This window comes from Colobus angolensis, unplaced genomic scaffold (assembly GCF_000951035.1).
Source record: "Colobus angolensis palliatus isolate OR3802 unplaced genomic scaffold, Cang.pa_1.0 Scaffold439, whole genome shotgun sequence".
NCBI lineage: Eukaryota > Metazoa > Chordata > Mammalia > Primates > Cercopithecidae > Colobus > Colobus angolensis.
In genome coordinates, this window is record NW_012117810.1 from 1690885 (window position 1) to 1715545 (window position 24661).

General features: G+C 55.2%; 2 protein-coding genes across 7 annotated transcripts in view; both read right to left on the reverse strand.

Moving 5' to 3' along the window:
- Positions 1-24368, reverse strand: part of TAGLN2 (transgelin 2) — a 35142-nt gene extending 10774 nt beyond the window's left edge. The window contains exons 1-3 of one of the 5 annotated variants that reach the window (XM_011957199.1): positions 24353-24368; positions 8724-8730; positions 760-800 (exon numbers count right to left, since the gene is read on the reverse strand). The gene's annotated coding sequence lies outside the window, so the exon portion shown is untranslated. Of the gene's footprint in view, positions 1-759; positions 858-8723; positions 8731-24352 lie in introns of those variants that run through there. The other 4 variants (XR_001003478.1, XM_011957198.1, XM_011957204.1 and 1 more) reach the window with 4 other exon arrangements.
- IGSF9 (immunoglobulin superfamily, member 9) lies at positions 2675-21591 on the reverse strand. Of its 2 annotated transcripts, none has more exons than XM_011957197.1 (21): positions 21568-21591; positions 19064-19295; positions 18630-18818; positions 13362-13514; positions 12430-12584; positions 12069-12186; positions 10370-10511; positions 10118-10263; positions 9881-10023; positions 8166-8306; positions 7461-7577; positions 7102-7252; positions 6787-6910; positions 6344-6519; positions 5842-6092; positions 5544-5628; positions 5263-5439; positions 4949-4991; positions 3756-4616; positions 3367-3494; positions 2675-3132 (listed from the first exon to the last, which is right to left on the reverse strand). In XM_011957197.1, exons 2-21 carry the CDS (start codon positions 19119-19121, stop codon positions 2951-2953), a joined length of 3540 nt encoding a protein of 1179 aa, XP_011812587.1. In that variant the 5' UTR covers positions 19122-19295; positions 21568-21591; the 3' UTR covers positions 2675-2950. The 2 variants fall into 2 exon arrangements, with proteins under 2 accessions (XP_011812587.1, XP_011812585.1); XM_011957195.1 differs by having other exon boundaries at positions 12424-12584.
- Positions 24369-24661: the final 293 nt, after the last annotated feature.

Sequence of the window (24661 nt, forward strand, 5' to 3'; positions counted from 1 at the left end):
GCCCGCGGCCACCACCGGGTTTCCCAGCAGCAGGGGGCACCCGGTGGGGGCAGCGGCGCTCGGGCTGGGGTAAAAGCAGCCACCACCACCCCCACAACCTCACACAGACAGGGCACCCCGGGGCGCAGTCAGGGCTGCAGCACCCAGACCCCCGAGGTCGCGGGACCGTCATAGAGATGACTGGAGGTTCACAGAAGGTCACTGTGCGACCCATGCGGAGTCCTCTAGCCCCAGCTGGTGACCTCGAGTCCCCAGAATAGCAAGCTAGCAGGAACAGGAATGAAAAGGGCGGCCTCGGGGACTCAGAGGGCACGCAGTGCCCACACGTGCTCCTGGAACCAGGAAGTGAAGGGTCGCGCGGGAAAGCCCAGGAGCACGAGCTGGCCCAGGGCCGGCGCCACGACCCGGGGTCACTCGGGGCCAGCCAGCTAATGTCCGACGCCCTTTTTTCCCCTCGCCCCAGTGAGGACTCGGCGATGGAGCCCGCGGGTGGAGCTCAGTCCCTGAGTCCCTGCTCCGGACGGACGGATGCCCTGTCTATGCATGGGCTAACCTCGCCTGACCTCATCGTCCAACAATGTCGGGTCAGGGCTTGGGGACAGGACCTGACAGCACGGGGCGGGGTAAAGTAGTCACCGGACCCTTGCCTGGTGCCAGCCCTTGATCCCCGAGCTCGCTGGAGCAAGTCAAAAGCGCTGGCTTCTTGGTTTCTACAGACCACGCACATCCCCCCGACCCCCGTCCCTGCGACCTGCTCACCGTTCAAGCGGGCGGGAGAGCGCACTCACTCAAGGCAAGGGCTGCAGCTGCAAGTGGTGCGCCCTGCCCAGCCGGGGGTTTTCAGGAGGGTCCCGCCTCAGACGGGGCGGACCCGGGGCGGGGCAAGGGCCAAGAAGGTTTAAAGGCGCCGCAGCGCAGAAGGCGGGAGGACTGCTTGAGACAGAGGGACAGTTGACCAGAGCAAGGGTTAAAGGTTCGGGGAGTCTGGACCTACGAAGGCAGCTGCAGTGGTCTCCACCCGTGAGAACCTCAGCCTCCACCGGGAGCCCGTAGGCTTGTGCCGCAGTAGGAAACTTTCTGCCTAGAAAGTTAGCTGAAGACTGTGGGCGTGTTTATGTGGGAAGAAGCCTCCTAGTTTAGAGGCTGGCAAGGTAAATGGAGGCACAGGAAGGCCCTTCCCCGACCCCAGCTGACTAGTGTGTGACAGGACTTGGACTTGCAGGCCGGGACAGCACCCCCACGTGATCTTGCTCATCTCTTACCTCAAGCCTGGGCAGGGACTAACAGTGAGGTCACTCTTTGCCCAGGGCCCTAGGGGCGTGTTCGGTGTTGGGACCCAGGGTTCAGACCTGACTTCTCCCTGCCTTTCATCTCCTTTTCTATGACCTGGTATCTCTTCCTAAATCCTGGAGGGATCACAGCGGGAGACCTCAGCGGGAGGAGACTGGCCAGGGTTCTTTTGTCTCTGAGGGTGGAGGACAGCACAGTTCAGGGATGGAGAGAAAGCCCCCCACCCTTTCAGGCTTCAGTTGAACAGAGTCACCCCGGGTGGAGTTCTTCACACGTTAGAGCCCTCCCTTGAACCTGAGATTCCAGGATGTCAATATCCAGTCCCATCCAACCTTTCTATTCTCTGTTCCCTCCCCAAGTCCTACACAGCCCTATATTCCAGTCCCACTGATTGTCAAGCGTTCTCACTCTTCTGTGCCTTTATAAAGGCTATTCCTCTGCCTAGGATAGTTTCCCTTCCTTGACTGGCTCCCCACCTTTACCTGCTGTGTGACTGTTGTGCACGTTACTAAAGCATTCTATGCTTGAGTTCCCTTAGTCTATAAAACAGAGCTAGTAGTACTACCTAATTCATAGAATTGTAGAGAACTAAACAGTCCACCTAGAGGGCTTAGAGCAGTGCCTGGCACATAGTGAATACTATTATTATTATTACCACCATCTGTGAGGGTCCTGAGGACTCCCCTCCAATATGTGGCATTTGTCCCAGCACACGATATTAGCGTTCACTAAATGTTTGTGGCCTTGAATGCACCATCTTCCTTTGTGCTACCACAATAACCAACACATAGCTTTATCACAGAACTTATCACATCATATGGCAACTATTTCTTTACTTGTCTGCCTCACTGACTAGAAAGAACTCCTCAAGGGCAAAGGCATGTCTTCAAGAACCTTATTTTCTCAGTATCTACTTCAATGGCTGGCCTTTAGTAGCTGGCCTCAGTAAGCACGCAATAAATGCCTGAATGAATGCTGAATGCACCTCCATTCATTCAATAAGATTCTCCTTTTTTTTTTTTTTTTTTTTTTTGAGACGGAGTCTTGCTCTGTCGCCCGGGCTAGAGTGCAGTGGCTGGATCTCAGCTCACTGCAAGCTCCGCCTCCCGGCTTTACGCCATTCTCCTGCCTCAGCCTCCGGAGTAGCTGGGACTACAGGCGCCCGCCACCTCGCCTGGCTAATTTTTTTGTATTTTTAGTAGAGATGGTTTCACCGTGTTAGCCAGGATGGTCTCGATCTCCTGACCTCGTGATCCGCCCGTCTCGGCCTCCCAAAGTGCTGGGATTACAGGCTTGAGCCACCGCGCCCAGCCGATTCTCCTCTTCTTTAAGGGTCCAGGGATTCTCCTGGCACTCTCTCAAAGACTGATAACACACAGAAACATCTTTCAAACTTTGTTTATTCACCTGTAAAAAACTTCACACACACACAGAGAGAGAGAGAGAGACAGACCTAAGATCCCTGTTCCAATCCCCAGACTCACCTAGGGGGTCAGCACATACATTCCATACCAAGGTGACCCAAGCCCACTATCAGGGTCTGTGCCTGGGCACCAAAGGGGCAGGGAGGGGCAGTGCCCTAGGTTGAAGCTAGGTCTGTCTGGTTGGGGGCCTCCTTTGCAGGTCCATATGCCTTTTCCCAGCCTCACATTAGGGGTGTTCACAGCAGAGTGGCCTGTTCAGGGTGAGGGACTGGCTGTCGATAGGCTGGTAGCCGAGCCCTAGTAGCATCTCGGCGGCGGCGGAAGGCCAGGAATTCCTCCCGAAGGGCAGCACAGCGGGCCTCAGGGCCAGTAACATGGGCAGTGTTCAGCAGGCAGCCCTCCTCTGGAGTCTTCACACCTGCAAGAGGTGGGCAGGACAATGAGAAGAAGCCCTGAGGTTCAATGAGTGAAGAGTTCAGGTGTGAAGCTTGTTAGGCCCTTCCAGTACAGATGGCCCAAGGAGGCAAGGTACAGTCTAGGGCAGAGAAGCCTGGGAGACAGGGCCTGACTGGGAATAGATGGGTCCTAAGGTGGCAGGGGGGATGTAGGACAGCATGGCCGAGATGCCTGCCTTTCCCCAGGGCTCACACACCTAGCTCTGGCTCAGCTTCAGGTCTGAGCCGGGAGCTGGCCAAGCCCAGGTGCAATGTCTCCAGCAATTCCATGTCCCCAGGGAATTCTGAGTCCCACTCATAGTTCTCGTCCACAGATGTATTCCTCCTGCAAAAAAAGACAAACATATGGTGTGGGTGGAGGAATAGAAGCTGTTCAGAAAAGTCTGAATTCAGGGACCACAAACTCACATTAGGCCATGGGTTTCCCCTGAAAAATCCCTGGTCCTCAGCAAAAGTTTCTAAAAGGAGACAAGGTTTCCCGTTCCCAGGGTGGGAGTGGAGCAGAGAAGGCGCAGGGTATTGGGAGAGGGGTGCGGTCTGTGGCAGGACTGAGGCAGAGGCAGGGATGGGCAGGGACTGCTCTCACCTCTTGCTGACTGTCACCACATGCTCCCTTCGGGGCCATCTCTCAGGGCCACTGGCCCAGCTGCTGGTGTCTCCTGGAGCAGGGCTGAGGTAGCTGCCTCCAGCAGAGGGAGCTGTGGAGGGGGGCCGCAGGAAGGAAGCGCTGCCTCGCCCGCTGCTCTGGCTGGTGAGGCTGCCTCGAGGGGCAGCAGGGAGAAGGCCTGGCAGCAGCCGCTCCCTCAGTGTCCAGTCAGCCAGGGCTGTGTAAGGGGGTTCTGCAGTGGCCCCAGCCCCTACCACAGCCCCAGGAAGTGATTCCCTGGGGGACACGGGAGAGGTGTCTGGAGGACGAAGGAAAGATGAGGTGGGGCAGCGCCGGGTATCCATGTAATCTGGGGGTGCAGCAGGGCTGGGCTCCTCAAGAGGGGGCCAGTCCTCATCCACATTCATCTCTCGGAAGAAGGGCAGGCTCAGGTACTGGAGTAGGGGTCCGGGACCTGGCAAGGGACTGGGTGGAGCTGCTGGAGGGGGCGCCACAGGGCTGATATCTTCAATGCAGAGGGGCTGGGGTGCCCCACTGGGGCTGCTGCTGCTACAGTCAAAGGACCGGGCGAGACACTGGGCTGGAGTCCGAGGTTCTGCCTGCTCCGGGCCTGACCTTTCCTGGGGGGCCGCCACAGTGGGCCCCATCACAAAGCGCCCATCTGGGCCCCGGCAAATGGGCTCCAGGGGTAAGGGTCCCCGGCTAGGCGGAGGATCTGGGTGGGGGCTGGGAGTTCCGGCAAGATCCCCCCAGAGCAGACTCTGGCGCAGGCTGGGAACTGGGGAACCCTGGAGCTTCAGCTTCGCCACGCTGTCAGGACTGCCTGAGCCCAGAGCAGAGCTGGGGAAGGACAGGAGATCAGAGTCTGTGGTAGGGGCAGGTCCCCCTCCCAGGAGCCAGCATCAGGCCTTGAGAGGTTTGGTGAACAACAGAGCAGAGCTAGGGAGAACAAGCGAGGAAAGGACCAACAGGTGGAAGGGGTGGAGGGAAGGCACAGGCCATACTGGACTGGCCTCAGGCTGGGGCCACTGCACATCCCTTCTTACCCTCTCCCACTTTTGTTCCTCTCCCACCCCTAACATCCCCCCAGTAAAGAGGCAAAAAAGGAAGCAGAGGATACTGGCATGTACAATGGAAAAGCAGAAGAAAGCCAAGGAGGTGGAGGCACTTACGGTGCAGCTGACGTCCCGGTCGGAGAGAAGATAAGAGGTGGATCTGGAAGGGCACGAGAATAATAGGTGACACAGGCAAAAAACCAGGCCCTCCAGGCGCAGAGTCTCTCACCCAACACCAGACGCCCAACCCCATCCGGGTGGGAAAAGCGTAGGCAGGACCAGATGCAGGACTAAGAGAATGCACCTGGATCACACAGGCGCGAGGATTTTCCCCCAGGTAGGAGGGGCTTAAGGAGGGGCGGGGCCTTTTGGTGCGCTAGGCCCAAGTGCGCAGGAGGAGGGCTGAGGGTGGAGGGGGGAGGGGGGGTTACCTTGGCGGAGGCGCTTGCGGCGGCGGCGGGCAGCCCTGCGCCGGTTCATGAGGCAGGCGGCCAGGATGCTCACGAGGACGGCCACGCCTAGAAAGCAGACCCCGCCCACCACGCCGGCCAGCACGGGCTGGGGCAGGAGACCCGGCAGCTGCGTGCGCGAAGGGTAGACCTCCAGACCTAGGCAGGGGGCCACGAGGGAGGGTCAGTGGACTCGGAGCCCCACCCCCCAACCCCCACCCCCCCGCAAGCCCTGGTGCTCCTCCCTCACGCCAGGTGCTCACCGGAAGTGGAGACGTTGGCCGTGTTGCTGGGGTCGCTGACGTAGCTGCCTGCGAAGGCCACGAGGCGGAACTCATAGAGAACATCCTGCGATGGGGATGGAGTGCCAGGAGGGAGGTCAGGGCCCAGCACCGCCCATCCCAGCGGTGCGCGGAAAGACTGTGCAGGTGGGACGGAAGGGTGAGGTAGGATGCGGAGATGAAGAGCTCAAATCAAGGTGAGAAGATAGGGTTTGGGGAATGGAGAAGGACACAGGAGAGCCCCTAGGAGGCTGCTCCCTGTATCGCCTCTCGCACATACCTTGATGAGGCCTGGCACCAGCAGCTCTGTTTCTGTGCCTGCCACAGCCGGGTCCAGCACCTCCCAGCCCTGGGAGCCTTGCCGTCCTTCCAAGACGTAGCCATCCAGTCTCTTAGGGACCAGCTCTGGGGGATCCCAATGTAGGAGTACCCCCCGGGGTGTCCTCACTGCCACCAGACCCCGTGGAGGGGACAGGGGAGGGGATATCTCTGTTGGGGGAAGCCTAGGTGCAGCTGGCGTGGTAGGAAGCCCTGCATGGGACAGAAAGGCAGGTCAGAGCAAGGATTCCCAGCGCCCCTCCCCTGGCCTTCCACGACCCCAGTGCCCAACTCTTCTCCCAGAGCCCCTGAAGACAAGCTCAAATCATCTTCCACACACCCCTCTGGACTCCAAGCTGGCCAGCACCTCTGCCCCTTCCCACCCAGAACCTCCCATATCCTAACTTTCCTAGCGGCCCTTCCCCATCCTTGTCTCTGCTGTTCTGGGACTACAAGCCTCTCACCTTCAGGAGCAGACAAGACAATTTCGCTGAAGGGACCACTGCCCAGCTTGTTCTGAGCCAGCACGCTGAACTGGTACTGGGTGTGGGGCTGCAGCCCTGGCACTAGGAGGTGAGCAGCCCCCACAGGCACTGCCAAGGACACCCAGTCATGGTGCATTCGGTCAGGACGCTTGGCCCTGGGAGACATGAGGACATGGGGGGTACCTCGTTAGGTAGGTAGACCAGAGGATCTGGGGTCCAGAGATCTAACCAACTCCTCTCTGCTCAACCATCCAAGGTCTCAGGACCTTGGCTCTGAACTCAGAATCTGGAAACAGGGAAGCAGAGCCAGGACTGGTGAGGGATAGAGGGACAGAAGAAAGGGCAGAAGGCCAGATAGGTTCAAGGAGGAGAGGAAAGGAGGCAAGATTGGCGCAGAGAAATGGCAGGAGCAGGTCACTCACAGTGGCGTGTACCAGACACTGAATCTCTGCAGATAGCCACCATCAAAGCCAGGCTCCCAGGAGACATTGGCACCCTTAGGCAAAGGCACCACGGACACATTGGTGACAACATGAGGGCTAGTGCCTGGGCAGGGAGGAATGGAGGAATAGTGGTCAGGGCCTGAGGGAGTGTAGAGAGTAGCAGGGGCCCCAAGGCCAGTGCCCTTCACCCATCATCATCCCAGGGGTCGCACACCCATGATCCCCTTTCTGGGCCTCCAAAAACGATTCCCATGTAATTTCTCCCAGCCCCTGGCCATCTCTCCAGCCACTAACCCAGCACGTAGACGTTGGTGGAGGCAGCCACGCGGGCCACAGCATTGCTGGCACTGCATTCCCAGCGCCCATGGGCCTCCTTGGTCAATGGTCGCAGGATGAGACTGCTGTTGCTGTCCACCTGGGCCTGGCCTTGCAGCCCCCGGCCCACCTACAGAACCACTGGTGAGCCCTGAGGACACACGCAGCCACCCCTCACCAAGGACGCCCCTCATCTCTCCAGGCAGCTCCAGTTCCTCCCCACCCTGCCTCTGACAGCCCTCTCCTTCCCACACCCTCCCTCCCACAAGATGGCTGGGGCACAAGAGGCAGGGGTGAAGTGGGCACGGGTACAAGCAGAGCGGGCTCAGGAGCCTTACCTTGGCCCAAGAGACAACAGGAGGAGGGTCCCCTTGGGCGGAGCAGGGGATGAGCAGCTCCCGCCCTACTTCTTGGAAATATTCTTCCTTGGGCCGCTCTATAAAAGCTGGGGGAGCCTGCAAGCCAGGTCTGGCATTGGGAGGAGCCCTCTCTTACATCACCGTCTAAGGTTGGCTACTCCCTCTCTCTGTGTTCCTGTCATGCCATGTCTCACCTCACTCTCTCACACTCCCCCTAGCTAAACACTCACCAAGCCTGTCTCCACCTCATTCTCTCTCCATCTCTCAATTCTTCTGTGGCTCTGTGTCTGTTCCCCAGTGAGTAGGGGCTGGAGGGAAATGGTGGCGTAGTAAGGGCTGGCAGGCTTAGGCAGGACTCTCAGAGATGTACAAACCTCTACAGAACATTCTTCCTCCCAGAGCCCCAGAGAGGGAGGCAGCATGGTCAAGGTTAGTGAGAGTTGGGGCGAACAGGATATCTTACTTTTGGATGTGTGTGACTGATGTCCCACCTGCCAAGCACCACCTCTGCAGAAACCTCTGGGATGGCATCAGGCAGCTGCTGCCATGGCTACCATGGGAAACAGACTTGGAAACCCCTCCCCATGTGTCTGCCCCACCCCACCCCCATCAGCCTGGCCTTAGCGCCATCTCCAGCCATCTGACTCACTGTCACCACAGGCCCCCGCCCACCCCCGGCCTAACCTTGAGCAGCACGCGGGTCACAGGGGAGGGCCCGGCGGTACCAAGACTGTTGTAGGGGGTGCAGGAGTATTCTCCCAGGGCATCCTCATTCCCCAGGGCGATGATCAATGAGCCTTCTGTGCCCTGGGACCAGCCAGGGAACTGGAAGGAAGAGGAGATGACAGCTCAGCATCCTCTCAATCTCAATCTCCTCTGACAGAGGAGCTCAGCGGAGACAAGCCCGGGATGGCAGTACAAGAGAGAGGGAGGACGAGAAACCCACAGCTATGCAGAGGACTCCAGCAGCTCCATGTCTAGGCCTGACCCCTCTCCGATTTCCAGTGCTTCCTTTCTCTCCTGCCTACAGAGGGACCCCTCCCAATAGTGTGAGGCTGTGACTGCACAACTCCAGGGGGTGCCACTCACAGAAAATACACTGTGAATGGCCACCCCTGGAATTGGGCTGCATGGGGCTTCCTGCCTGCTGGGACTTCACCTGGCTCCCTTCCCAGCACTCCACAACTAAGTTCAGCATCTTCCACCCCAAACCAGCTCCTATTTCTCTATTAAAGGGCCCACCGTCCTCCTTGCTGAAGTCTGCCTCCGCACGTTCCCTCACTCCCCCTAGCGAAATACTAAGCCAGTCATCCTGAGAGGTCCCTTTTGTCGGGGCATGAGCCCATTCATCTTCATGTCCTCCTCTCTAAATTAGACTCCACAACTCTCACCTGGGCCATTTCAGCAGCTTCAGAACCCCTCTTCCTATGTCCAGTATCTCCTGCTACATTCCACTGGATAAGCTCAATCCCTGATCACAGCTCTGATGCTATCACACCAATGCTCAACAAACTCCAGCGGCTCCAACTGCCTGTAGACTTTTCTCTTAAACAGTCAACAAAGATATACTGAGTACTATTGTTGTAGAAGCCCCAGGTACACTACGATGAACAGATGGCAATACTGGGCCTCAAAAAAATTTATAGTCTCTGCAGACAAAAGATCCCAATTGCCTTGGAATAAGGCAATGGTAACCTGGCATTCACAGTTCTTCCTTTTGATGCTAACCTGTCTTTCCAGCTTTCTCTGCACCATTCATGTCCCTACAGGCACTCCAGCTTCCACCCAGTTGGATGATCCATGATCCCATAACGCATGATTCCAGAAACGCACTATACTACTTCCTGCCTCTTGATCCTGGTTTCTGCAAGGGAATGACTGTCTCCTCTTTGAGGCCCATCACCAGAGTCCCAGAATCTGTTGCTGGTCTATCCTCAACCACCCTAAAAGAAAGGCATGAGTTCCATCCATGGCCTTCCAGACAGTGTTGCTGTCCTCTGCCCAGGCAGTGCCCACTTGAAGGATGGATGCCTCCTTGCCCCTGCCCCCAACCCAGTATCCCACACAGCACCTGGTGAGAAGTGTGTGTTCCCCCGGGACACACAATTCCCCAGTCATCACACGAAAGAACCTTCGGTTCTGCTTCTTGACTCTTTGCCATCATTTTCCCCAGAGATCATCTCTCTTCTTTCCCCAGAGAAGACACAAAACCACCACCTTAAACCATGGAAATTTTTCCTCAGCGGTTTTAAGTAGTCTCCTATGCAACATGTCTCATAACACAAATTAAATTCACAAAAGATGTGTGTCCCCAGTCACAGAATTGAATTAAACTGAGCTAACTCCACCCTGCTGTCCTGAGCAGAATAACACCAAGCTGTACTGCCCCAAGCCTGTACCTTGTCCAGCTGCAGGGCCTTTCCATCCTTGGTCCAGCTGACAAAGAGCAGTGGGGGGTTGGCACGAACCGGGCAGCGGATCACCCCCGGCATGCCTATGGGCAGGGGCGTCTCAGGAGGCATAGCTGTCACCTGGGCTGGGTCTGGGGGAAAGTAGTGGCAAGTTGGGGGAGAGGGGCTTGGCCTGGCCCAGGGGAAGGGAGAAGGCTGTGGGAGAAGCTGGGGTCAGGGGCTTACAGAGCACAGTGAGGTAGGCAGAGGCTGAGGGTGGATGCAGGAGGCCATTGCTGGGCACACAGGTGTAGCAGCCGGCATCATCAGGCTGGGTGGCCTGCAGCCGCAGGCTCCCGTCCACCAGAATCCGCACCCGGGACCGCAGGCGGCTGCAATGTGGCATGTGTGAGGAGGGGTCCAGGCCTTGCCCAGCCAAGCGGCTCTTCAGAGACTGTGAATTCCCCACCTCCACCCTCCTAATGAGGGTGACCCCACCTAATGTGGAAGACATTGGTGTTGTCCTGGAACCAGCTGTAGGTGAGATTAGCAGGGTATGCCTCAGCGTGGCAGGCCAAGGAAACATCCTGGGAAGCATTGACTGTGCAGTTCTTGGGGGGCACCACGATGACTGGGGGTCCTGTGGGGTGCACAAGGGGAGGAAGGTGGCCTCAGCCCACAGTCTTCCCAGAACCCTGAGGTCACCTCTACAATCCTTCCCAGCTCTGCCCTCTGGAATCCTAGGGCTCGTTGTTACAGGGCTTTGGGGAATGGAAACAGAAGCTTCCACCTGTATGTAACAAGAATTCACCCTCTCCCTGAGACCCATTCCTCTTTCCAAATTCTCTCTGTTCCATCAAGAGCAACCCCATTCATGCGGTTCCACTGTCTAGGAATGGTGTGTGTGTTTGGGGGAGTCAGTTTAACTCTGCTCATTTACCATTTGTATCCCTGCTTGTCACCTCTTGAATTACTTCTCTGTCTCTGACCCTAACCCAGGTGCCCAATACCTCATCTCAAGATGCTGCAGCAGCCCCTGACTCCAGGCTCCCCTGCAGCTGCCACTCTACTCGCCATTCATACAGAAACAGCCCCTTGAGCCACAGAACACTTCTGCTGAGGAACGTGCAACAGCACCTGGCTCCTACTACACTAAGCTCAAACCCAGCCGTGTGGACCCCTGCGGTCCAAACCCTCCCTACCTGGCCAGCCATCTTTCCATGTCAGTCCTCATGAACTCTTTCAGGTCACTGTGGGCAGCTGACTGTCCCCCATCTCCATGCCTTTGCTCCCTGCACCCCCGGTCTGGAATGTCCCTCCCAAGGGCCTGGCCACGCCACATACCTCCTGCAAAAGCACCTCTGCTACTACAGTTCCACTACTTCTTCCCCTCTCTGGGCCGGTACCGCATGAGCAGTCAGTAAGAAGAGGTCATGATGCAAGCTGACACAACAGAGCACTGACTGCATGCGGGACACTGAGTGCTAAGCACTTTACCTGCACGACCTCATTTAATCCTGACCAAAAGCTTGGCAGTGGGAATTGTCTCCATTTTATGGATGAAGAAATGAAGGCTCAGCGGCAGACAGATTGTGAGGTGATTGCCCAAGGACAGCAGGAGAGGCAACGTTCCCATTAGGCTTCCTTATGCCACAGACGACACTTTAACCATTACCGGGCACTGCCTTTCTTACAGTACCTCGGACAGCAACACTTCCCTGTTTCCCCAATTAGTCCCAATTCCCCACAAAGATAATAGGCTCTATGAAGGCACAGTCCAGGCCTTCTACTTCTCAGTTTCCCTTCTAAAGGAAGGATCTTGGCCAGGAATTCCATGTGCCTGTGACTGGGCTCAGCTGGACCTAAGTAAATTCTTGTAACAGACCTGAGAGGTAGACATGAGTCTCTTTATAAAGATGAAGAAACTGGGACTCAAGGAGTTAGCCTAACACAAGCACCCATGTCCTTTCCACTATAACACACTACTGGGCACTAAGATCGCTTTGTCTGCTTACCAAGCCTTTTAAAATTAAGGTGCTGGTTTCAGAGCGACAGCCTGCATTGGGAGCCCCCTCAGCTTCCACGGGCCCTGCCCTCAGGCACAGATATTCCTATCTTGCTGTGAACCAATTCAACCATAGGTCACAGCCCCCTTGCATAGGTAACCCTGAAGCCCAGCCCTCCCGCCAGAGAGCACCTAGCACTAGCAGCTGGGTGGCGTGGGTGGCGCTGCCCTCAGTGCTGGAGGCTTGGCAGGTGTAGACCCCAGAGCTGCCTCGCTCTACCCGGCGGATCCGCAGTGTCCCGTTCTGCACCTAGGGAAGGAGTGGGTGAGGAAGAGTCCTTTCCCCTGCCAGCCTCAGATCCTGCACTTCCGAGGCTGGCCAGCAGAGGGAGGCAGCACCCCAGGCTCGGGGCAAACAATGCCAACCCCCTCTTCTGGCCCATCTTCCAGCCTGGCCTTTGCCTCCTCTGTCCTCTGGCCCCACTGCCAGGCCCCCACTTTCCCTTCACACTCTATATGGCTCACTCAATCCACCCCCAGGACTCACTTGCACCTGGCTCTGGCCCTGGCCCTGGCCAAGGTCCTTTCCTCGGAGCTTCCACGTCACACGAGGCAGGGGGCTCCCACGGGCCACACAACGCAGGGTCACAGGCTCCAGTTCCTGCACTTCCAACACAGCAGGAGGTGTCTCCTGGAATTGAGGGGGCGCTGCAAGGGAGACAGGCATCAGGGGCCCCAGAGGGGCTGTCAGCGCAAAGAGCAGTGTCCGAGGGCCAGGGAGACGACTCAGGGCTCCAGCCTGCTGCCCACCCACCAGCCCCGCCTCATAGGAATGCTCAGCCCGGGGCCACCCTGTCTGCTGCACCCGGGCCAAGTGAGGATTCTATCAACCCACCCCCACACACTGGCCTGGGGCTGAACCCAGGCTGGATGTCCAGAGCCGGCGGGGAGAGCCAAGTCCCCTCAGGAGGAGCACTGTTCTGGGAGTGAGGAGGGCTGGGTCCTAGACTCTGCTCTGCCACTAATCAGTGGCATGACCCAGCCTCACCTACGCAGTGGGAATGATTATGACCTCCTTCCTACTTAGGAGTGAGACAGAAATAATAAGGGCCTGGGTGAAAAGGTATTTTGAAAACACAAAGTGCTATATGTATGTGAGCTGTGTTTCACTCAGGGCCCAAGAGCCCCCTCTCTCCCACTCACTTCCCTGGCCAGGGAAGCAGGAGGGAAGAGAAAGAGGGAGTTCCTGACACAGAGCCTAGAAGACTGATTGGATTTATATTTGAAGAACTGAAAAGGGCAGGAGTATGGGGGAGGGGTGAGATGCAACTACTAAGTGAGCAAACAAGGACTCTCAGGAAGGGTGGGGCATCGGAGTGTTTGTGGGATAGAAATAGAACTCCCTCTTCCCTTTTCTCCCACCAGCCAGAGTCCCCATCCTCCTCCTCCCTGTCCTTCTCCACCACCTGCCCCACAGCCTCATACAATTGACTGTCAGATGCACCCAGGAGCCGTTAGCAAAATCGTCTTCAGGGATGTGCTGGTCCAGGAAGAACACGCGGCACTCGTACCAGCCCTGGTCTTCCACCCGGAGACCCTCAATCTGGAGAGAGGCCCCCTTCTGCAGCCGGACTCGTCCTGGGGGAGGAGCCCTGAATCAAGGGTGCTGAAGGAACCCCATGGAAACCCCAGTCCCCTGGTCACACTGGTAATTCTTAGAGGTAAGAACAGGCTCAGTCTCTCCCAATTACTCTGACAGTGTGAGGTCCACAGAGATGCAGATGGGGTTGGGGTCATTCAGGACAGGTCCCTCCATTCAGCCCCTCTGACCGCTCTTGCTGTTCAACAGCTGGGACCCTGTCTACACAAAGAGAAACCAAGTGGACAGCAGGTGGATAAAACCTTCCCCCGGAACTGCACTCGGCGTCCAGGACTGTTGGGGAAGGAGGTGAAGAGCCAGCACGTAGTCTCCTCTGGACTCTTACAGAATCTGGGCTTTTTTTGTAGGGGAAGGTGTGAGCTCCTGGGAGTACTCCTGATAGAGGATTGTTTCCCTGAAAACCTCAGCAGTGTTTGAGGCCCTAGCAGGGGAACCCAGACCCCGCCTGCCAAAGCCCCTAATCCCTCAGGGCTATTATCAGCAGCCTAAGCGCCTTAGGGTGGCCAGAGTCCAGCCCAGCAAGCAGCAAAGTCAGCAGCCTCCTCACCCCATCCTTTCCATGCCCCGGGGCACTCAGGCCCCAGCTGGCTGACCACATACAGTTCCACAAAGCCACACAACCACAGCACAACCAGACACCTCAATCCCGCTGTTAGTCAGCATCCACACCACACTGCCAGGCTCAGACCAAGGGTGCCTACCCAAGCCCTCAGCACCCTCCCTGGATGCAATTGTGCACCCCAAACGGCTTCATGGGTCCCTGGCAGTGTAGCCTCATGATACAGGCACACACAGGAGCCAGATAGACCTAGGCATGAGTCCAGCTCGACTGTGTACTCTTGGGCAAGTTACTTAACCTCTCTTAATTTCAGTTTCCTCATCTGTAAAAAGAAGAGAAACAAAATTGAGGTGGGGTGGAGGACAGAAATAATGTAGGGAAAGCATGTAGCATGGTGCCTGGCATCACCAGATGCTCGAATAAGTTGTTGAACAAATAAATGAGGTCTAGATTTGAAATCAGAAAGCTGCACTCAAGTCCTGGCCCTGTCTCTAAACTGATCACACATCATCTTCCTTTTCTCTCCCTCCATCAGTGAACAGCACCACCACACACGAAGTCACCTTATCAGGAACCTGGCATCTCCTAGATTCTTCAATTACCTCCCATATCTACTTGCTCGTTAGATTTTCCAAATCCTACCTCCTAAACATTTCCCCTTCTCTGCTGTCCTCACCTTTACACATGTGGCATGTCTCACCTGGGTTTCTCCAACAGCCTACTTGCAGGTCTCCCTGCCTCCAGCCTCCTCCCCTCTACATCACATTGCTCATCCCCACCTTGACCTCCGCTATGAACAAATGGAACTTTCTTTTTTTTTTTTAGAGACAGGGTCTCACTCTGTTGCCCAGGTTGGAGGGCAGTGGTTTGATGGTAGCTCACTGCAGCCTTGAACTCCTGGGCTTAAGTGATCCTTCTGCCTCAGCCTCTCAAGTAGCTTGTTTACAGGCAAGTGTCACCATGCCTGGCTAATCGTTTAACTTTTGAAGAGAGGGGTCTTGCTATGTTGCCCAGGCTAGTTTCAAACTCTTGGCCTCAAAGGATCCTCCTGCCTCAGCCTCCCAAAGTGCTGGGATTAAGCTGTGAGTCACTGTGCCTGGCTGCATTTTCTGAATCTTATGTTGTATGCAAATGTTGCTCCAAGTCCGTTTGCATAGTGTCCACCTCAGCTCTTCCTAATACTAGAAATTCCAAAGCTGTGAATGTGCTCAGCCCCTCCAATTTGCTTCCATTCTAGAGTGATCTATTTCAGAAAGAAGAGAAAAGGATCAAGTTGAGGCAGGCTTTGTGATCTTGAGGCAGGCTTTGTGATCTTAGGCAAGTCTTTTTGTACTTAGAATGAGTTCCAGGGTGTGGATTCTCTAGGATGGGTGGACCTGTTTAAAGGGCTAGGTGATGAAATCCCCACCCGGGAGATAAGACTAGGCCTAGTGGGTAAATATTTAACATAATCATACCCTTCTACCTACTGTCAGGCTTCCTCAAGAAGGCTAATCTGCCTGGCTGCTGAACCCTGCAGACCCCAGACTGCAACCTCTTCTATGTCCCACATGACACTTTTCATTATTGTGATCTTCTACCTCCACAAAGAAGGAAGAAGAGGGAAGGAAGATTGAGTGTGGAATACGGGCCATGTAATATTAGGCGTTGTCACCATATTTAATCCTCCCAAGAATTCTATTGTAGCTTAAGGAATTAATGTTAAGTTTCTTTCCAAAATCACATGGCTAGTAAGTGACAAAGCCAGGCTTCTTTCTCCAGACGCAGCATGCTTTCCATGGATACGGGTGTTAGGACCAAGTGCTGTTCAGGGCACTGGGCGTAATTGGTGTATTCTCACTTGGGAGATGCTGGTAGCCAATGGGTAACAATGCAAATGTTACTGAGAATATCCAAAGAAGCATACTGCGTGTCCTAGCTTTTCTGACAGTTGGACTGCTAGATCTGTTACAGAAGAACAGGAAGATCGCCAGCAGGGCAGCCCTGAGTCCTCCTGAGTCCTGGGCCCACCTCCTGGAGGCCTCCCTCCACCTGCAGGGCTAAAGCCTGTTGACTTCAGATCTTCCCGTATGCAGGGGTGTGTGAAGAAAACAGGAGACACAGTCTCTGCTCTCTTAAGCTCTCGGAAGGCAGGGAACCCACAGTCATCTAAATGGGCAAGTTCATGTCCACACATCCACAAAGAAGTTCAAAAAATGGTGCTAACTGCACCCAGACATTGCACTATGAAGCAAGAAGAGTAACGAAGGCTTCTGGGAAGCTGTGACTGGGCAGAGAGTTAAGAATAAAAGGTGGTGAGGGGAGGTGACTAGAGCAAACAGGGGAGTTCTAAGTGGAGAATGAGGTCACTGATTTTTATCAGACAACTCAGGGCAGAGAAAAAAATGCACGTCCCTTCTGCTATGTGGGGCATCTTGAAAATCCCAAGAAATACAGCACAAAAGTCCATCCTGCCATTTTGATGAGTTGGTCTAAGATCCACCTTAGGAAAGCTGGTGTCAACTAAGCCTAACCTTCCTTCTGGAGGCCTGGTCATGGGTTCACACCACATAGGCACTGTGCCGGCACAGGCCGGGACACTTTACACACGGCAGCTAATTGAATCCTTCTCTTTCGTCCTAGCTTGTTTTATATTGCTTTCACTCCATGGCACTCGTTGATAAATCCAGTCCCCTCTGCTAGATGCTTCTTCTAGAGTCCTCAAAGACGGGAAGCCTTCCCTTCTGTGTGGTCCCTAATCCTCCAACAGACTCTGTCAGGGTTCCGCACACATTCTAGACCACCAGCCCCACAACAGTCCCTGACCCATCTCCCCTTCACTGCCCAGAGGGTTTATGACAGAAAAGCATTGTCCTTAGCAACCTCTACCTCCTGTTGCTTAGCAACTGCAGTTCCGAGTCCCCTACACAAAGGCTGAGAGGCCCCTTCCACACTGTGAGGCAGTAAAAGGGTTAATGGGCTCAGGGGTCTCCCTCAGGTCCCAACTTCCTCGGCCAGAGGGCCCGACTAAGAGATCCAGACTGAGGTAGGGGTGTGAACAAAGGATAGGAGTAGAGAGTAAGTACCAGAGGCTACTGCTCACAGCACCTGCAACTCAAGCAACAGCACAGACAGAAGGAAGACCCACAGCTAGACAAAGTTGCTAACCATCCAGTGGCTTCAGGCCTGACGGACCTCAAGGCAGGACACAAGCTGGAGAGAAGGAAGAGCTTCAAGTCTCCCTGGTGGAGTCCCAGGAAAAGCCCCTCTCTCTTCCGCCTCCCCTTGCCTTGCCCTCAGTCAGGCAACATTTTGAATCTGTCCAGCCTCAGCCCGGCAGCCCAAGACCCCTCCCAGGCCCGGGCAGGCGGAGGCAGGGAGGGAGGGCTGGTGGGTACAGCCGTTTTTTTCTCCACTGGTGCTAATTGGGGCCCGCTTTCATCCATTCCCACAGGGCTTGTGTAGACACATACACTCCTACCAGGCTGTTTGCCAATAACTGCCCCCAGTTTGAAAATAAACTTCCCTGCTGCATCACCTGCCTGCACCTCCTCCCTTCTCCGCTCAGCCCACCCTGTGGCAAGGCTCAGCCAATCCCAGGGTTTCCCTCAAGATTCAAACTAAAGAGGGAAAAGGTGGGGGCCTCCCCATCAAAATCCTCCCAGGTGGCCTTTCCTGGGTCTCCCTTCTCTGAAGAGGAGGCAACAAGACTCTCTCTTACCCCTATCCCAGACCCGTCCTTAGAGCCTCCTGCACACTGCCCTCTGAGACCTGGCACTAAACCGCTTAGATTAAGGCTCCATCCAGGATTAGGAGGAAGCAGAGCCATTGTAGCCATTCTAGGGAGCCAGCTGGGGTGCAGCAGAAGGCGCCCAGGGAGGCTACACACGATTTTAAGTCCCAACAGGTGCCACCTAAAGCAGCAACCCAGGCCAGCCCCATTCACTGACCTTTGGGGAACCTGGGCCCTCCCCAGCCACCCTCTCTGTACACCTGTGCTTCTCTACTCAGAAGCAGGCTGAGTGCCCCTGGAAAAGCAGAGAGGTCACAGCCGCACCCACCCTGCTGCCCCATCAGCCCATTCCCTAGAAGACTTGAACCCCTGAGCTAGCATTTAAGGTGATGGGGAAGGGGGAGAGGGCAGAGGAGTGAGCAGGTAGTAGAGCCAGGACCAAGGTAGGGCCAAATGGGGAGACTACAGATCAGGATGAAGTCTGGGAGGTTTCATGATGAGATCTAGAAAAAGCAGTCACAAAATTAGAATGGATACTTGGAATAGGGCTGCAGGATATCCTTTGGAACAGACCACGTGGAGTCCTAAATAGCACAGCTATAATAGTGAGTGTGTGTGTGTGTGTGTGTAAATGAATGAATCTTTCAATGAATTAACACTGCTTGGGAGCACAAACATGCTTGTTAAGCAGAGTGAAGGCAGCAGAGCTGGAGATGAGATCAGGGCAGGGACAGAGCAGTTCACAGGAGGCCTTGCCCAACTCTACCCAGTCCACCTTTCTTGCTGATACCTGCCTACCTTCCACCTGAGGAGAACTCTTACCCACGTAATCAGGGTCAATTCGGGGAGAGTAGAGGCCGAACTGGATGAAGATGGGAAGCAGGAATCCAAAGCGCAGCCACTCGATGACATGCAGGGGGGGCCGGCCGGCCGGGGGCAGCAGGTCACAGCCCAGCACCACACTCTCCCCAGCCCGGCCCACCACCGATACCACCTCAGGCTTCCCTCGACCTGCATGATGGGTGGCATGAGGGCACAACGGGGGGCCAGGGTCAGTGCTGGAAGGGGAGGTGCCATCAGTATCTCTGTGGGCACCTTAGGACTTTGGGTGACTGGAGAAACCCCCAGTTCAGCTTCTCCAGAAGCAGCCCTATTCCTCCCCTGCCCTCACATGCTCAAAGAGGAACCCTTGAGGAACACCCCCATACCCACCCCAAGGCTAACAGGGTGTTCTTGAGCCCAGGAGTCCAGCTTACCGTCAGCCCCCTGGCTGATAACCAGGCTGAGGACGGCCAGGCCGAGGCACCACACCATAGCCCAGCTGGCCTGCTCGCCCAGCCCCTCCTATCCACAGGGGCCCAGATGGAGGGGCCAAGGGATGTCCTTCTGATCAGCTCAGGGAACAGGTTTCAGCTCTCACTCATCTGTACAGTGAGGGCTTGGCTCATGTAACACCCGAGGAAGCTGCTCTCCGGAGAACCACCAGATCTAAATGCAAAGTGCAAGGCAACATGCAGAGTTGGCCAATACTGGAGCCCAGAAGAAACCCCACCATTAGAGAAAGGCACTGGGAAGAGAAAGGAGGGAGGAGCGTAATTAAGTGGGGGGTAGGGGGAAGGGGGGAATCTTGAAGCCCTGAGGAGTAAGAGCAGGGGTAGGAGTACTGGGAGAATGGTGAGTGCTGAATGCAGAGACCAGAAAGGTGAGGAAATAGGGGAGGCTGGGAGAGCTGGGAAGGTCTTAGGAAATGTGGAAGGATTCTGGGGACGCCTGCATTCTGAGAGTCTTGAAAAACTAAGCCAGAAGAGAACTGGGGTTCCTTATATACTTGGAAAAAGATTTTTGAAGGAAGTATGGTAGATCAAGACTCTCAGGCCGGGCGCGGTGGCTCAAGCCTGTAATCCCAGCACTTTGGGAAGCCGAGACGGGCAGATCACAAAGTCAAAAGATCGAGACCATCCTGGCTAACACGGTGAAACCCCGTCTCTACTAAAAAATACAAAAAAACTAGCCGGGCAGAGGTGGCGGGCGCCTGTAGTCCCAGCTACTCGGGAGGCTGAGGCAGGAGAATGGCATAAACCCGGGAGGCGGAGCTTGCAGTGAGCTGAGATCCGGCCACTGCACTCCAGCCTGGGCGACAGAGCGAGACTCCCTCTCAAAAAACGAAACAAAAAAAAAAACTCTCATGGCCCAGCCTTCTCTTGCTTCTTGATGCTTACAAGGTATAGTAGCAAGATGGAACCAGTGCTGTTGCCTTCACCTCACTGTGACAAATAAAGGCCCTGAGGATCTCTGTTCAGAGGCAGAGAGCCAGTCAAGGGCAAATCCAGGGCCCTTAACCCTCAGAAAGTAGTCCCCAGGACACCCCCATACAATCCCTTGTCCCATTTCCCCGGCTTCTATGAAAAACTCTGGAAGCTGGGGACCCAAGGCCTTTCTCCATTCAGTCTCCCTACACTGCTTTGGCAATAAGTGAGGCACTTGGGAGAGGAGGAGCTGCCTCCCCCACCTGCCGGTATGGGGGGCCCAGGCAGCATCCTCCAGGTCTGGACAGGTCCCGGGGCTGGCAGCTGGCACAACTTCCTCATGATACTGCCAAGCAGCCCTCCCACTGCCAGGCACCACCACCGAAGGACCTCACCCAAATCCCTCCCACTCACTCCCCTCCAATATCTTCGGGGTGCCAGGGTTTGTCAGGCTCTCTCTTCCCCAACCCCAGGCATGGTCCAAAAAAAGCCTGTGAGTCCCTGAAGTGTACAAAATGAGCCCTGGGGCTTGGAGGGTAGGAGCTCCTGACAGCCCCACAGATCCTAGGGCAGTCTCAGAGAGCCAGAGGGTCCATGCCAGGGCCCGGCGCAGCCAAGTGGACTCTGCTGTGAGGCCTCCAACCCATTCTTGGCCACAAAGTTCAGGACAGACTATAAAACATCCTCCACAGAGTCTGATCCTTGCCTCTACATAATGATCCTGTACCGTCTAACTTCTGGCAATTCACTAGCAACAAAGCCCCCTGTTTCCCACTGCCTCCAGGCAGCTCTCCCATACTTCCCTGAAAAACCTTTTTCCAAGTATATAGGAACCATAGGAACCCCCTAGTTCTCTCCTGGCTGTTTTCCAAGACCCCGAGTAACTAGGTATCCCTAGAATTCCTCCGAGTCTCCTAATATCTTTGCAACTTCCCCGGCCTCCACTATTTCCTCACCCTTCTAGTCTCCCTACATACCACTCCCTCATCCTCCCATTATTCCCTTTCCAGTTATCGCTACTATGCACAGTCCCCCCCCCCCCCACAATTCCAGCTTCTCGCACCTGATCTCCAATTGCAGCAGGCCCCCTGCGTTACAAGGAACTCCCTTCTGGTCTCCCCGTCCCCCAGCCACTTCTCCCCATCCTCTCCTGCCGAGAATTCTCCTCCCTGGGATTCTCCTGCCTCAGCTCACAATACAAATTCTGATACCCCACCCCCAACAATTCCTTTCTCCCTCGCATTCTACGGTCCCCTGGAACTCCTCCTTTCTCTTAGAACCCACCAAGAACTCCCCCACATTGCCTCCAGAACTCCTGCAGTTCTCCGGGAACCCCCACCCACCCGCCAAGAATTCCACTTCACTCCCCAGAACTCCCCTAGTTCTGCTCCCTCAACGAATTCCACTTCTCTCTAGAACTCCCCGCTTTCTCCTGTCCCCCATAACTCCGCACTACTCTCCATGCCCCCGCCAGCACCCCCACTTCTATACCCCCAGTACGCCCCCTCCCTCACCTGCTCCGCACCGCTCTGCTCCACTCTCGCCGCCACACAATAGGGGGCGGACCCGCCTCCCCGCCTCGGATGCCCCGAGCGCCTCCCGTCGCCCTGGAGACCGCCAATCCCCCTCCCGCGGCGGCCAATTGGAGCCGCCAGAGGCGCGGTGAGGCGGGCGGGACCCCTGAGCGGCCTGGGAGTTGTAGTTTCAGGAGGGAAGGGTTGGCGGCACGTGGGCTCAGGTCGCCCCCTCGTGGACCTCTGCACAGCCAAGCGTGAAAAGGCCGGTGGGTAGCTTCCCGCCGCCAGCAACAGGGGCCGCCGGGTCCGGCCAGCGCTCCAGGGCTGCGGGAGCTGGCCCCTTGCCAGGCTATTGGTACGCCGTCCTTCTTCCGGAACCTACGGGCGACCCTCTCCGCTCCCCGAACGGGCGCGCCACAGAGGCGGCAGCGAAGGTTGAAATCTGAGCCTGGGGGCAGGAGCACCAGGCGGGGAGCTCCTCCCAGGGGATCCACCCAGGTTCCGGGCTCATCCGATCTCCTCCCCCATCCCCATTTCCACCTCCACCCATTGCTTCTCTATCAGGACTGGAAATACCTGTCTCCATTGGCGAGCTTCCAAATCTTGCCCAGGCGCCTCCCACCGTGTGCAGCTGGGGAAGTCTGTGCTCTGAGCGTGGGGTTGCCAAGTCAGCTCCCGCGGCAGCTCCGGCACCAACGACCCAGAGAAACAGGCCCAGAGGGGAGAAACGACAGATACCCTGACACGGGAGATTGAAAGGGAGGAATGAAATAAAAGATCACTTACTGGACCACTGCAGGGTGCCAGATCCTGGACTAGATGCTTTATAACTCCTGTGTAACCTTCACAGAAACCCTGCGAAGTGAGTAGAGCTCCCGTTGACTAATGAGAAAACTGAGGCTCAGGGAGCTGAAGTAACTTGGCCCAGGCTTTCCCATCTAAGATATGGCAGAGCTGGATTGAGACCCAACCCAAACTTCATCAAACCCACTCCCTAGGAGATATCACCCTCAGACACAAAGATATCTTGCATATCTTGCCCCTCAGAGATTCCACCTCCTCAGCTTGGTGATGCTGTAGGGATGCAGGGTTGGCTTAAGCAATCATTGCCTGTCCAGGTCCTTGCCATTCAGTTGTCTCCCTTGGAAGCCTTCCTTGAAAGTAACATGCTGATCTCATCCCAATCTGAAGTACTGAGACTCAAACTGGGTGCACCATGCATCAGACTCACAGAATCATTGCTGTAACATCATGAGAGACCCTCCGGGATGGGCCTAAGCACTGCTTGGCCCCAGAATCCCTGGCACATCATTTCTCCATGTAGTCATCCAAGCCCCTATCTGATTACATCCTAGTCCAGGAAGCTCAGCACTACTGTGGTACCCATTCTATCCTTAGTAAGCTCTTCCAGGTGTAAAGGTTTTAGTGCTTTTGGGTGACTGAGATGGAAGAGGCAGGAGCAGTGGGCCGGTCTCTTCCACCATTCCTCCTGCAAATACTCCCAAAGTAGCAGCTTTTCAACAATGCTTTTCAATGTAATACACTGATCTATTGATAAAACTATAATGGAACCATGTTAATGAATGCAGCATGGAAGCAAGTCTAGAAGAAATGGTCAAAGAGCGAAGTGATTTTGTTTGTTTGTTTTTGAGGCAGAGTCTCGCTCTGCCTCAAAAACTCGCACCTCAGGAGTGCAGCGGTGCGATCTCAGCTCACTGCAACCTCCACCTCCCGGGTTCAAGCGATTCTCCTGCTTCAGCCTCCCAAGTAGATGTGACTACAGGCACCCGCCACCATGCCTGGCTAATTTCTGTATTTTTAGTAGAGATGGGGTTTCACCATCTTGGCCAGGCTGATATTGAACTCCTGACCTCGTGATCCACCCGCCTCGGCCCTCCCAGAGTGCTGGGATTACAGGTGTGAGCCACCGCGCCCAGCCGAGTCAAGTGTTTTTTAGTCTTTGGATCCTTACCAATCACTGGGAAGGATCTCCCTCCCCCGCGTTAGAATTGGCCACACCTGTGATCTGAACTGCTGTCTCCAGTGGTTTCTTGAGGATAAACTAATCTCCTTTGGACATTAAAATAACTTTTTGTTAAATGACATTTAAAATGGTTTTCAATTTTTAAAAGTTTATGATATGGCCTTTTCTTTCCTGGAAACTTATTTTGTGAGTTTTATTGTTATTGTCATTTTTTTTTCTGATTTATATATATATATATATTGGAGATTTTTTGGTAAGAAAAGGAACGTAGTGCTACAACTTGTCCCCTCACTGTGCCAGGAGTACAAACTGATTTTAAAAATAGTCCCTAAGGTTCAAAACAAAAGATTTTCCTCCAGGTTGTCCTTGATTCATAGTCATTACTCTCTGGGAAAGCGTATTCAACCAACAAGGATTCCACCTAACCTAAGTATCAGGCAGCCCCCAAATTTTCTTTTTTCTTTTTTTTTTTTTTGAGACGGAGTCTCGCTCTGTTGCCCAGGCTGGAGTGCAGTGGCACATCTCGGCTCACTGCAAGCTCTGCCTCCCGGATTCACGCCATTCTCCTGCCTCAGCCTCCTGAGTAGCTGGGACTACAGGTGCCCGCCACCTCGCCCGGCATTTTTTTGTATTTTTAGTAGAGACGGGGTTTCACCATGTTAGCCAGGATGGTCTCGATCTCCTCACCTCGTGATCCACCTGCCTCGGTCTCCCAAAGTGCTGGGATCACAGGTGTGAGCCACCTCGTCTGGCCAGCCCCCATGTTTTCAAATTGCTGACAAGGACATCAGAAAATACTCTCTCTCTCCCTCTCCTCCTCCTCCTCCTCTTCCTCCTTCTTCTCCTTCTCCTTCTTTCTTCTTTCTTCTTTCCTCTTTCCTCCTCCTCCTTCTCCTCCGCCGCCGCCAACACCACTGTGGCCGCCGCTGCTGCTGCTGCTTCTTCTTCTTCTTCTTCTTCTTCTTCCTCCTCCTCCTCCTCCTCTTCCTCTTCTTCTCCTTCTTCCTTCTTCTTCTTCCTCTCTCTCTCTCTGTCTCTCTCTCTCTCTCTGTCTCTCTCTCTCCCTCTCTCTCTCTCTCTCTCAGAGCTGGGGTATTCTCCTCCTCT

Coding starts and splice junctions, on each gene's coding strand:
- IGSF9 (XM_011957195.1), bottom strand. CDS start 19,121: ATGGTGTGGTGCCTCGGCCTGGCCGTCCTCAGCCTGGTTATCAGCCAG. Junction 5,440..5,543: donor GGCCAACGTCTCCACTTCCG/GTGAGCACCTGG, acceptor CCCCCTGCCTAG/GTCTGGAGGTCTACCCTTCG. Junction 3,133..3,366: donor TGAAGCTGAGCCAGAGCTAG/GTGTGTGAGCCC, acceptor CACCTCTTGCAG/GTGTGAAGACTCCAGAGGAG.